We start from the raw sequence: 13,129 nt of genomic DNA, 5'->3' as shown, positions 1-13,129 counted from the left end.
ATAATCATGAATAATAATCATGTTGACAGGTCGACTTATAATATCAATATTTTAAGGTTACAAGTGAGTAAAAATCATCAATGTGGTTAAATGAATAGTGATTTGTGTTTTAGAATTTGTATCAAATTTCCATTGCTCATACAGTGAGTTGGATAAAAGAGAGTAAATTTGAGGTGATATTTAATAGTCGTCTTGTAGAGAAAAATATATATTATGCATCATGAGCTGCAGTGAGGAATATTCAGCTCTCTGATTGAGCCGAATGATCCCCAGGGACCACGGTTTTATATTTAGGTTTTTATTTTATTTAAGTGAAAGAATTAGGTAATCAACATTGCATTGTTTATTTCTATTTATTTTTAGTGGTAAGCTTTTTTAATGCGCCAGATATTTCCGTGATTTCCTCCCTACCCCGCGGCAGGCTTGCTTTCGGTATCAGGTCTCGGAGAAGGGGTGGATGGCTTGCTCGCTTTCCCATCATCTTGTTTACTCTTCCCTGCTCTTGCCATCCTACTGGCGACTAAAAGGTTCGTCGCAGCATCAGTTGCTCTTCCCCCGCTGCAGAAAAACGTGAAGAGAACACAGCGAGAATTTTAAACGGTGCTGAGGATCGAGGTTACTTTGTGGTTCTCTAACTGTGCCAAAAATTGTAGTCGAAGCGTGGAAGTTTAGCAAGAAAGTTATTTTTGTTCAGTCCACTTTGTTGCAGTAAAATTGGTTATTTTTCACTTAAGCAATTAGAAATACGGTGTCCCTTTTCGCTGCGGAAACGTGATAGGTGAGAAAGGAGGATGAGAGAAGTATGAAGGCTTCGTTAAAACTTTCGCGGGTGCTCGTCATTATGAATAAAAACTTTTGGGCTATGTCGCCGCGTCAATTCTCGGGTGGCCCCAACGTTTCCCGACCGATGCTGGTCGCTTTTTCAAGGGATTCTGAAGAGTTTGGAATTTAAATTCTTTTATGTAAGTGTCTCTGTCAGGTGGTGGGGGGAGGGGAGCGGGAGGGTGGAGGAGTGGGTTGCTGATTGTTTTTTCTCAGTACGGGTTGCCAAGTACGGCTAATTTAAATTAATTAATTAAAGAATTAATAAAGAAACCGTACTTGGCAACCCGTACTGAGGAAAAAAAATCAGCAACCCACTCCTTCAACCTCCCGCTCTCCTCCCCCCACCACCTGACACAGATACCTATATAAAAGAATGTAAATTCCCAACTCTTCAGAATCCCTTGAGAAAGCGACCAGCATCGGTCAAGAAACATTGGGGCCACCCAAGAATTGACGCGGCGACATAGCCCAAAAGTTTTTATTCATAAGTATGAAGGCGTTCAAGAATTTGATATGCTTAGATACAACAAACTTGTTTCCATGTGTACATATTCCTTCAAGAGCTTTTTTATTCAAAATTTTTTTATGGGAAAATTTACTTGGAAATCAAACTCTAACATGATATAAATTTACAAAGTTTTTTTTTCGGATTTAACGCCTGCGCAGGTGTTTAAGTATAAGCCGTTTAAAAAATTCAATTTAACATAGCTGTGATTTTGTTATCACCTTAACGCTCAGTTCTTTTATGCGTCAACTAATTTGAGTTAACCGTTTGACAATCAAATTATTAGAATTGAATTCTTCCAAAGAATCTGTTGTGGGAAAAAAATACATGTAGGAAAAATAAAATCATTCGAGAAATATTTACTTTTACTTGATCTCTCAAGACTTTTGTTTGGATGCTATTTTCGGAATGTTGACTAAGTGAAAAACTTTTTATCTTGTAAATTATTAAATATGTTTAATTTTAAGATATCTCTTGATAACTTTACTTAATCATGAGAGAAGACTTCACCAAATTTATCTTAGCACAAATATCTTGAATCAGCCTTTATGTGAAAAGAGAGAATTTTCTTTGCGAATCTATTTATTTTTTGCTATTTTTACTATTTAGTATTTTACGTTTCCAATGGTGGTGAAAACATTTGAGGACAGGTAATTTACTACCTTAGGCTCAACTTTCTTGCTTCACTTCTCAGCCAATAAAACGCTAAAAGCTGATTTTATCTTCATTACGTCTATTCTTATTATTGATTAGCAATACGGTGAGGAAATTTAATTTATAACGGTGGAATAAGTTATACGGTGAAATTTACGAAACTTTGCTCAAATTGCTACATTTACGTGAATAATACTTATCTTTAGTATTACATTTTATTTAGTGAGCCTATATAAGTGCGTAATTTCTTCCTGTAAAGAATTAAATTCGTTAAATTTTTGTAATTGTTTTGATATCATAGAAATCTAAGTAGTGGTGAGTTTTTATTTGATAACTACTTTGAATTATATTTATCGTTAGATATAGAAAGGTGCACGACCTTTTGTGCGTATTATTCTTTTAACGATTTAAATGTATTACTTAGAGGCAATTTTTTGCTTATTTAATGCTCTTATCAGTGCCTACTGAATATATTGATATTATTTTTCAAAGGTATAATTTGTAAACCATAAGCTACATAATTTTTTACCAGTGCACGACTTCGTTTGCAATTAATTTTATCATGGTTAATTCTTATTACTTTTATATCTCTATCATTATACAGGCTCCTACAGTGCTTAAGAACAATTTATTTTTTCTACTATGGTTCCATATTTTTATCACCGCTACAAGTGCTTCGAGGCTTGAAAATATGCAGTTACTGAACCTAAGAAATTATATTCTCTGGAGGGAAATTATTCAGTCCTTAATTACTTAGAAATGTTGATACCGTTAGTTTGAAAGACCACATCTATCGGGATTGCATTTGATAAAAAAGAAATTTGACCCAAGTGTTTTGCTATATTCACTCAATTCCATGACACGCTAGGTGGCAAAAAAATTTCGTGATTAAGTCTTGCATATAAGTACTGAGTTATCATTGTTTTAGGGCGCTACACTAGAATTTTTCATTCCTGTAGATCTCTTCACGGTTCTCATTCATTTAGTCTTTGAATAAGGAAATATGCTTAGTATGTAGGAAATATTATTCTCCCCCAAAAATTTGCATTTTTTTATTCGCCAAATAATCAAAAATAGATGGAAATATTTGTGGATCGACTATTTATGAACTAGATTGGTGAAAGCATTGTGACCCTCAAGGTAATTATAAAATGATAGATATTCTTATCATTATATTGCTTTTCCAACTAAAAACATATTACTTAAATTCCAGATCAAATATAGCGGAGATATAACTGATTTATTTTAAAGCATCATGTTTTTATTTTGTTGACCATTAAATGAAAATCAGATAGGAGTTTGATTCTCTACATGATGAATCAAGACAGAATATTAATTGCCGAGTGTGAGCGTTATGTAATCTTGATTAAATTCGGTGGTCACGAATATCCTTGTTCTTAGGTGGCGTAAATACCCTTGACTGGTTTCTTAGCGCTATGCAAAGCGTTGAATCCAGGGCCATATCTGAACAGCGGACCTGCCTGAAGAGTAATGAAGAGTTTTTCAGCACCTCGTTTACTTCGAGCAACTTTGCGACATTTGTTTGGAAACGTATTAAATTAACCCATGGACCTGTATCAAGAATCCAGCGCAAATACTCTGTGAACATGGAAGCTTTCCTCTTTTTCTCCGTTAGGCATATGAGACTCAGACATCCAAGATTTAGAATCCTCGAACGTGCAGTTTCCTGGGTCTTTGCTGCAGCTATTATTCAATGTATTGTCAATGTTAGAGCATCAAGTTTGCGATCACATGATTTAAATGTTAGGAAAATATAATTGAAAACCCTGTTACATAACTATGTAAGTGGTGATTATATAAATAGCTTCATAGGAAGAAATATACGAGCCTTGCAAGATCAACTGTGTCAAATTTTTAATTCGCAACCCACATTTTGAGATTGTTGTTTTGACATTCAAATTATTATGTTCCTCTCTAATGATTACAGGCGGTACACTATCTGAGCTGAGATATTTATCCTGCACAAAATAATTTGGTAGCAGGAATAATTATACTCCTTTTAAATAACCTAATTCCTTCGTTAATAGTTCACTGTGTCATAGAATTGAGTAAATATAGGTTTATCATCTGTGATGGAGAAGATGATACTTTCAAGCTCGTGTCGTGAGTTCCGTCGATTCACAACTAAGAGGTCAGAATATATAATTTATAAATCCTTCATCATACCAAAACTACCATTTTGGTGATCGAATGCTGAAAACAAAACTAGGTGAAATTTTGCCATAGAGTGATTTAACGTGTTTATTTTCCCTCTACTGATTTCTTTTGCAAACGTGCTCTCATACCCAGTCGAGGGTTTGGTTTCGGTAGCAGGTTTCGCTGCTGCACCTTTCCTTTTTCCGGTTTTTTTCTGGGCTACCCTCGAGAGCCTGCTGGCCACAAATAGGTTAGCCACAGCCTCGGGCGTTTTCGCTGGGCTGCAAAGTAATGGTTTGAGTGAAAACAATTTTCTATCTCCGTTCCGGTCCCTAGCAAATTTTTCATTTTTATTTTTCACGATATTGTGTTGTCTATCCTACCCCTCGGCTTGTTCAATCGCAGCCTCTGCTCCCGTTTCCTCCTGTCTTGAACTGGCTTTTTTGGCCGCCATCTTAGCCATCTTCGTGGCTATGAATAAGCTGGTCGAAGCAGATGTTCTTATGCTGCAAGCACATGGAATAGAGATGATTGGTCGTCGTTAATATACCGCATGTGCATTTAGTTTTATTTCGCTGCATCGGGTTCAGGTGTACGGCAAGGTCTTCCTCAGCCAAAAGATATAATATATTATAGGATTTCTGAAACTTGGATATCTTTGCTTGAATTGCTTGGGTTCCTAAGCCAAAACGTTTTTAATTTCTGTATTTTGAATATCTTTGCGTGAATTGCTCGGATGAACTCAGAATGGTTTCAGTCAGTGGAATTGAAATTCAAGATTCTCAGTCGTGATCTAAGATAAAGTCTCTTTCTCACGAAAATTGTCACATTCCTAAAGTAAATAACTTTTTAATAAGTAAAATAGCGTTTTTCAGAAACTTTAACACGGATGGCATTATTGTAGCTTCAAGGAAATATTTGTGGATCAACTTTTGTGAACTAGAGCGGTGGAAGAATTGTGACTCCCAAGGTAATTATAAACTGATAGATATTCTTAGCATTATATTGTTATTCCAACTAAAAACACATTAGTTAAATTCCAGATCAAATATAGCGGAGATATTGCTGATTTATTTTAAAGCATTATATTTTTAATTGTTGACCATTAAATGGAACCCTTCCCATTGACGCTTTTAATTAACCATCATTCGGAGTGATTTACCATAAAGGTTACAGTATTAATTTTTTGAACCTTTGCGTTTATCGTTAGATGCCCTTGTATCGGAGGAAAATCAATTTCCTTCTTTACTATTATAATCGTTGATTTTAGAACACCATTCATTCCCTGAAAATTTTAAAGTTTTAGAGATTAATGGAAACATTGTAAAACACAGTACAAATTTTATTTAGAAGGACCTCTCTTTTAACTTTAGTGTTATCCATGAATCAAAGTGGGAAAGGAGTTATTTCTTTTATCACCATAACTTCCCTATCTTAAGACGCTGCTCGTAAATTGGAGGAGGCGATGATTACCTTTAATTTGTAAAACTGCAATTTATGGAAGATAAAGTGTCATTAATAGCTAAAATTGACTTCGTTTCAAACAAATTTTAAAAATATTTTTGGTAATTTATATTCCGCGTTCCAGATAAAAATAGTTGCAGCGCCTTAAAAAAAGGGAACATACGGTTTGAGGATCCTAGGAATTTCATTTGAACATGCATAATATTTTACAATCATGATTTTTATGGCTGGTATCATCTCATACCCCAAAAGGAGCTGAGAAATCACAAATATGATTGGGATAAGAAATGTTTATTTATTCATGGACATGAGGAGATAATTTATTATTTATTGAAACAAAAACGGTTAATATAAACGTCGTAACATAAAGATTAATCGCAATTTCTTAAAGGAAATTGCGTTCTATTTTTTAATCGGGAGAGATAATATTCACTTTTGATGCTAATTTCTTGCTTGCCACGGGAAAGGATGTGAAATTTGTCTGAATTGCCTCGATAAAAATTCACCTGTAAACTGGAGACACTAAACACTATTTTCCATAGCCTTGCCGTCAATGTATGATGATATCATAGGAGGTGTAAACTTTTCTGAAAAGCCTATTTAAGTTAAAGGCTAATTCTGGTAAAACTTTTTTGGAAGAGGACTTCTGAAGAGCATCAGGGATGAAGAATATGAAGCTTACGGCGCCAAACAGTGAGTTTAATCCCCTCAATATGGCAAACATTAAAAAAAATATTTCTTCATTAAAGTAAATATTTTTCCTCCTGACGAGACATTTGTAATTCTAAAATTAGCATTAAAACTCAATTTCAGCAGTGGAAGATAGAGTTGTTGTTGTCAAGAGGAAAAAATCGCCATTTTTATCGCTTGAATATGAGAAAATCCGGCATTTCCCATGATTTAACGCTTGTTCCAGAAATATAAGTTCACTAGATTATTTAACATGGCTATGAATTTTTTTGCTGAAAACTGCAAGGCAAGGTAAGAAACGGATTTGTCTGTTTTTACTCGGTGAATTTTGTCTCGCGGTAATTCTAGCCGAAAAGGGTCTTTTTTTTTAAATATATGTTACTATGTCTATATTCAGCGCCTTTGGGTTTTTTCAATGTATCTCTGGTCCATAAAGGAGAGAGAGAGAGAGATTATTATTTGTAACAAAGCTCCAGGTTTTACTTTAAGGTTAATTATTTGTGGGTAGGGTTTAATTTGGGCGTTTTTAAAATAATTTTTAGCCTTCGTACCCCTGTGAGGGATCGGTTTGGACTACAGGTTCCGGTGCCGGCGGTGGCGGTGGTTCTTTGCCTTTTTTGCTCCACCAGGCGAATTTGGTGATAACGAACAGCCCTCCTCCCGACGAAGTGGTAGGTTTCGCTTCACTGGTACTACTATAAAACATGGAAAAGAAAAATACAGCATTCACATGAACAGGCCTCTCCCGTCCGTATCGGTGTAGTCCCAATCAAAGAAGTGCTCTGAAACCTCCACTGTGACAGAAGTAGAGGTCGAAAAACTAAGAAGATTATGATAAATATGGATGCTAGTGTATCGTAAACTGTTGCGAAGAGCGGACAGATGACCATGGCTCTGAGAGCTTATCTCCTATTCCTGCCATTTAGGTGTAGCGTGCCCATTTCCAGCTGCGATATTGGCATCTCTGAAAATTTACAGGTTGCAGAGCGTCAGGGTAATACTTGTTTTGGCGCCACACACTCTTTCTCCCTGAGATATCTCATTTTTTCTATGCTACAGGTGTCATATACCATTATATTGTCGTGATTATCGCCCCGCGGTTAAAATGCGGTCATCGCGATGGCTTACCTACCTTGCCCCTGTTATTATTAGCTCCTTTTCGTCAATTATACCCTCCGTGACGTTAATCCTTGTATTAATTTCGTGATGCCAATATGGCGTCACGAAATAGGCACGACTTGTGCTCAAGATACGCTCTCTTTGCTCTGGTTTATGCTGTCTCCAAGTGATTATTATAAGCCTTTATGCATCTCGTTGTACCATTACTAACATGGCCTGACCTGTTACCTTATTTTGTGCAATACATTTCGACAAAGTACAATCCTGTAGAAATACTTGGATCATATTGGTGTGGACCTAAAATTTAATAAACCATTCAATCTCCAGCTCAGAGTTGAGGGTGAAACTTGTTCATAATCGTCCGTGCAATTTTGGTTTCAAATGATGATGGTTGGGAAGATGCTTTATATGGCCAGATCTTGTATTACGCAACATGTTGGGTGATCAGAATTGTGATAAGGGTGAAGGATTTATTATTGACAAGTGATTGCACTTGTGATTTTTAATGTTTAATATTAATTAAACGTGTTTCTAATTTATTGCCGTGACATTTAAAGATAATTACAATAATCCTTGGTTAATTTTCTACATTCAACTACATTTGAATTCAGAAGATATTGAAATTCTGATATTTAACTTGAACTAACTTAAGTCTAGTGTCTAAGTTACGAGGAGGTAACGTAGGAATTTTTCAGGTTTGCATTTAGTGAAGTAAGAGTTAATTTGTCTACTGATTGTTTTAAAATACTAATTTCCCCGAATTTAGTGCTTTGTGCCGAATAAATTAGACTTTAAGGTAATTATTATTATTTATTTGTGTCAGTTGATTATTTTAATTGGTTTCATATTATGTGCTTTACAACCGTATGGTTCAATGTTTAAAAAAAATAATTTGGTGGTTGTGATTTTGCTGGAAGTATTCGTGAAAACTTGCTTTAGTTATGTTGCTGAAGGAAAAGTGTACAATATCTAGGTTTTTATTTTGTGAAATCCTATTTTACCATTGAAGATTATACTATTATAAATTTCATTGGGTGATTTTTTTTGTTATTTGATTGAAATTTCTGCGGTTAACTTTAGTTGCAAGTGTAATAGAACCCCGAAATCATTAGATTTTGATCGATTTTGAAATAATTAACATTTCTGGTAAAATGTGGAACACTGCACACTGCCCTAGTAATCAGTAAATGAATATAAGATCTGATTTAAAATGAATATATGTTAGGAAAGGCTAAATACTAGGCATTTGATGAGTCTCTAAAACAAAATTGCCCATCAAAACCTACCTCTAAAGTACTGATGATACTGATACACACTTGGAGAGCGATATAATGACTAGTATATTATTTTAAAAATCTGTGTATAATATTTTATTTAATCAAATGAATATTGTGAGCTTTTTACTTCTTTAATCTTTATGACATTTAAATTAAAAAACGACATAACACACACATTATAGCATTGTGGTTGTCTCAAATATTCGGTAGCTATTATTCCAGCCTTTGAGAAGATACCAGAAACGATTTTTGATGAAAGAATTCAGATATCTACTTTAGCCTCAAAAGCTCCAGTTACCATACCTAGAAAAATAACTAATTTCTTAGAAAAACTAAGCCTTAATAAAGAAAAATAAATAATGTATAAATTAAAATAGGATGAAAAATTCTTAAACGAAAAAAAACTAGTAATTTTCCAAATTTCCCTTCCCATATTGTTTTAATTATATAATTTCCCTTTTTCCTTTTTCCCTTTTTCGAAATTTCAAAATAAATGCGCATCACCGGCGAGGTATAAACTTTTAATAACGTTCTTCACTTATATATTATTTTGAAAAATATCCTCGCCCACTTAAGTACACTACATAGTATTATGTTCAAACAACAATTCTTATATGGTGTTGGCGTATGCTATATTTTTCCAGAACGTTACGTCTAACATGAAATTAGGTTTATTTCAGATCTTGACATTGAAACTGTTTTATGTCCTGTGGCTTGAAAGAATTTTTAGGGTTCTAATTCACTTGAAGGTTGTGAAATACTTTGTTTAATGCAGGTACATATTTGCATCGGTGACAGTGCTCTTCGAATTCGGGTGTGCTAGTTATGAGTCAGTGTTTAAGTGGACACTGCCCGAGCAGCAGCAGTCCTACCCCTGGGCGGGTGCCTCATCCGCCTCCTGCGTTGGAGGCAGAGGTTGAACTTCACTGTCCTTGCTCGTACCCTTCCCAGATTTGGCCCATCGAGCTAATCTGGAGACTACAAACAGCCCTCCTTGAGAGGATGTGGAAGGTTTGGCGTCGCTGCAATGGACATTTATGGACCATAAGAAAGGATTATCCTTAAAATTTTCCGATATATATTCCATGAATTCCGATTTTGGTCACAAAATTATCAGTTATGTATTTATATTGTGAGTTCATAAATGCTTCATGAAATTATATCGACTTTTTTGAAAGTATTTTACTGGCGATATTTTGAATGTAATAGAATGCCAAAGATGTTTGATATATTTTTGATGAATATTAATTTTTGATTTGAAGTTGGATTACAGGATTTTTTTACTCGTATAATTTAGTATAATTTAAAGTTTTAGCATTTTTTTCCGAGTATTTTGAGTTAAAATGTATTTATATTTAGTTCATTTACTTTTTTTTTAAATCTTCAAAAGTTTATAAAAATATTTCGCATGCTTATAGTTCAGCCTTTAATCAGGAGCGTAGACAGGGCGAGGGATTTTCCATTGGAGTAGGACATTTCTCACTGGCTTGGAAATATTATTGAAATGGGTAGCCGAAAAGGAAGTTCTCGAATCATACCGAATTTAATTGTCATATACCCCACAGTTTATCTGAAAGCTTCCTATAAGACATTTATAAAGACGGATTTTTCGAGTGATAAAGGTGGAAGGTTATCTTTCCCTCCAATAAAGAGTGGACACAATGTATAATATTAGGGCCGTTGAAGTGAAATTTTCCCATATTGAAGAAAAAAAAAACGCTAAAGAAAATATTATCTCAGGAATAGAAGGATCAACAACTTTGCTATTTCCACATAGTAATTTATTGAGACCGACCATGGTTTCGATACAGAGTAACATTATCAAGGGGTGTGTGACACCTTGATAATGTTACTCTGCAACGACACAATGGTCGGTCTCAATAAATTACTATGTGGAAATAGCAGAGTTTTTAATCCTTCTATTCCTGCGATTATGGATTTCCACCAAGTTACCCCCGCTACTATTAATTAAAAAATATTATCTAATTACTTAGTTAAATGATCACAACTGCTTTCGATGCCTTAATATCATTGCCTAGTGATAACTGCACAATCATAAAAACACCTTGAATCCTGCGATGAGTATTAATCTTAGAAATCATGGAAAATTTTACTTCAAATGGAGACTGAGCCTCGGAATTATAAACAAAAATTATCTAATATAAGATACGGTCTCAGGCGTTATTTTGTGGAATTTCTTCATTATTGAATAGAGTAAAATAACTTAGTTTTATTCCACACTTTATTTTCAATAGCACGACCCGGGTTTCAACATCTAGTGATCTCCTGATGATAACACTAGATGTTGAAACCCGGGTCGTGCTATTTAAAATAAAGTGTGGAATACAACAAAATTATTTTATTTCATTCAATAAAACTTATCTACGCCCCTGGTTGCTGAAGCATGGAATTTTTTTAAAAATGGCGTTAGAATTGAATTATTTCGGGGGAAATGGTGGTGAGTAGTGTCCAATTGCGTATTCCTACCCCGCTGAGGTTTCGGGTGCAGATGCTTCTTGGGACGTGGATGGAATCTCCCTGTCTTTGCTTGCACCTCGTCCAGACCTAGCCCAACGGGCTAACTTTGTTACTACAAAGAGTCCTCCTTGGGAGGATGTGGTTGGCTGGGGCGCACTGTAAGGATATAGAGGGAAAGATCAGCAGTGAACGGCACTTCCTTTGAACTTTCCAAAGGTGCTGAAATCTACGTGCTCATTGCATCGTAATCAGAGAAGTTGGCTGGAGTCCGTCAAAAATAAGGACATTACGATGGAATGATGGAAGTTTCCAGTAATTGACCTCGTTTAAGTGTTAGTGAACGATCCTTAATACCGGCATGCTGTTCATGTATCACTATACTTTATTGCTTTACTCCTTTCTTCAAATGATCATGCAGCGTAATAATTTCACATATTTGACACGATGTTAAATAATATTAGATACACTGTAAACATTATCAGCCGTTGTTCCGTTTATCGTCATGTTTGGCATTTGAATTTGCCTGATGCATGCATGTGTAAGTGAGTTTAACGTCTTAGAATAACATGCCACTTCGGAGTTGGGTGTTGATAAGCTTGTGAAAGTTTTGTTAACCGAGATAGAAATATTTTTGTGGCGTAAGTAAGAGTTTTTTTCTGCCGTTTCTTAAGTGACAAATCGAATTAAAAAATGTAAAGTGATTTTTAAAAGTACTATTCGTGTCATTATGGATAGGAATTCTTATTTTTATGCTTGAAATTTGGCGAGACGTCATCCCATTATCATCTCACATGCTTCAGAATCAGCCTGAAGCTTTAAAATTGTAACTGCTGTCAAAAATGTGAAATTAGGATTTCATGTGGCGATATATTACTGTTAACAAGCCAATCACTTATTTATGAGAAAGAAATTTGTCAGATTATTGATGTGCCATATTATTTCAATGCATAATTTGCTTTTGTCATCATTTGTGATATTTCGTAAAAATTTCATTTTATGGGGTGTAATACATATGGTGCAGCGTGTTAAATTTATGAAGATCAAACGCTTTAGTAGTAATTTATTTATACCCGTAATTATTATTGAATTTTTAACAGTGCTTTTGCGTGATTTACAGTATTTATGTTCAAGTTTAATTGTATCAAATGATATTGTTTGGTGAATAGGTTTTTAAAGGAAATTTGTGAGTGAAAAACAAAGTAATGCGTTGGATTGTACTGAAGGAGTCTTATTTTTCTATTAGTTCATTCCTTAATAGTGAAATTTTTTAAATTTATGTCCGAATATATATTTGTGAATTCTGTGGAGTAATGTGGAATAGTCGTGCAATTACGCTTAAGGTAGCATTTTCATCGTTGAAAGTAGGTTTTCATCGATAAAAGTGATGAGTTGAAATTCATGAGGGCCTATCGTTTTACAGGCACCTAGTAATCACAAGAGCATAGAAATATGTTCTACGTATCGGCCTATGTTGCAATATGTTATAGTTATGTAACAATAAACGAGTTAACAGATGAAGAAAGGGGTCTCCAATAAATGAGATATTATCAAGCAGTAACCCAGTTTACATTTATACGAAATAAATCATTATATTGAATTGGACTTGGCAATGAGTCAATGATAAATATGTTATTTCTTAATTGCAAAAAGTATTTGCTATAGCTTTGACATGAACTTTTTATTTTCAGGTATTTAAACGAAAATTAATGTATTCCACAAGAGAACACTTAAAGTTATGGCGGCTGGCAACATTAACTGTCACGGTAGAAATTAAATCGGGATGAAGAAGTGTGTTATTTTTAAAAGGAGTCTTTGACAACTTGAAAAAAATGCGAAAAATATGACTCTCTTTTCAAGTATTTCTCAAATATAAGGAGCTACGAGTAATTTTTTAATGCTGGATTCCTATCATATATCTCCTAATTTGCTATTTTACGTAGTATATGTCAATTTAATACGC

General features: G+C 34.5%; 1 protein-coding gene across 1 annotated transcript in view; it reads right to left on the bottom strand.

Annotated features, from left to right (window-relative positions):
* Positions 1–407: 407 nt before the first annotated feature.
* Positions 408–13,129, bottom strand: part of LOC124166478 (recombination repair protein 1-like) — a 32,654-nt gene continuing 19,932 nt past the window's right edge. The window contains exons 4-9 of the mRNA XM_046544008.1: positions 11,179–11,325; positions 9,564–9,713; positions 6,847–6,990; positions 4,525–4,647; positions 4,291–4,422; positions 408–558 (exon numbers count right to left, since the gene is read on the bottom strand). Coding sequence (XP_046399964.1) covers positions 408–558; positions 4,291–4,422; positions 4,525–4,647; positions 6,847–6,990; positions 9,564–9,713; positions 11,179–11,325 — 847 coding nt within the window. The remainder of the gene's footprint in view (positions 559–4,290; positions 4,423–4,524; positions 4,648–6,846; positions 6,991–9,563; positions 9,714–11,178; positions 11,326–13,129) is intronic.

The sequence above is a fragment of the Ischnura elegans genome, chromosome 10 (assembly GCF_921293095.1).
Source record: "Ischnura elegans chromosome 10, ioIscEleg1.1, whole genome shotgun sequence".
NCBI classification, from domain to species: Eukaryota; Metazoa; Arthropoda; class Insecta; order Odonata; family Coenagrionidae; genus Ischnura; species Ischnura elegans.
The sequence above is the reverse complement of the archived record's forward strand: the minus strand, read 5'-3'. Positions and strand labels throughout refer to the sequence as shown.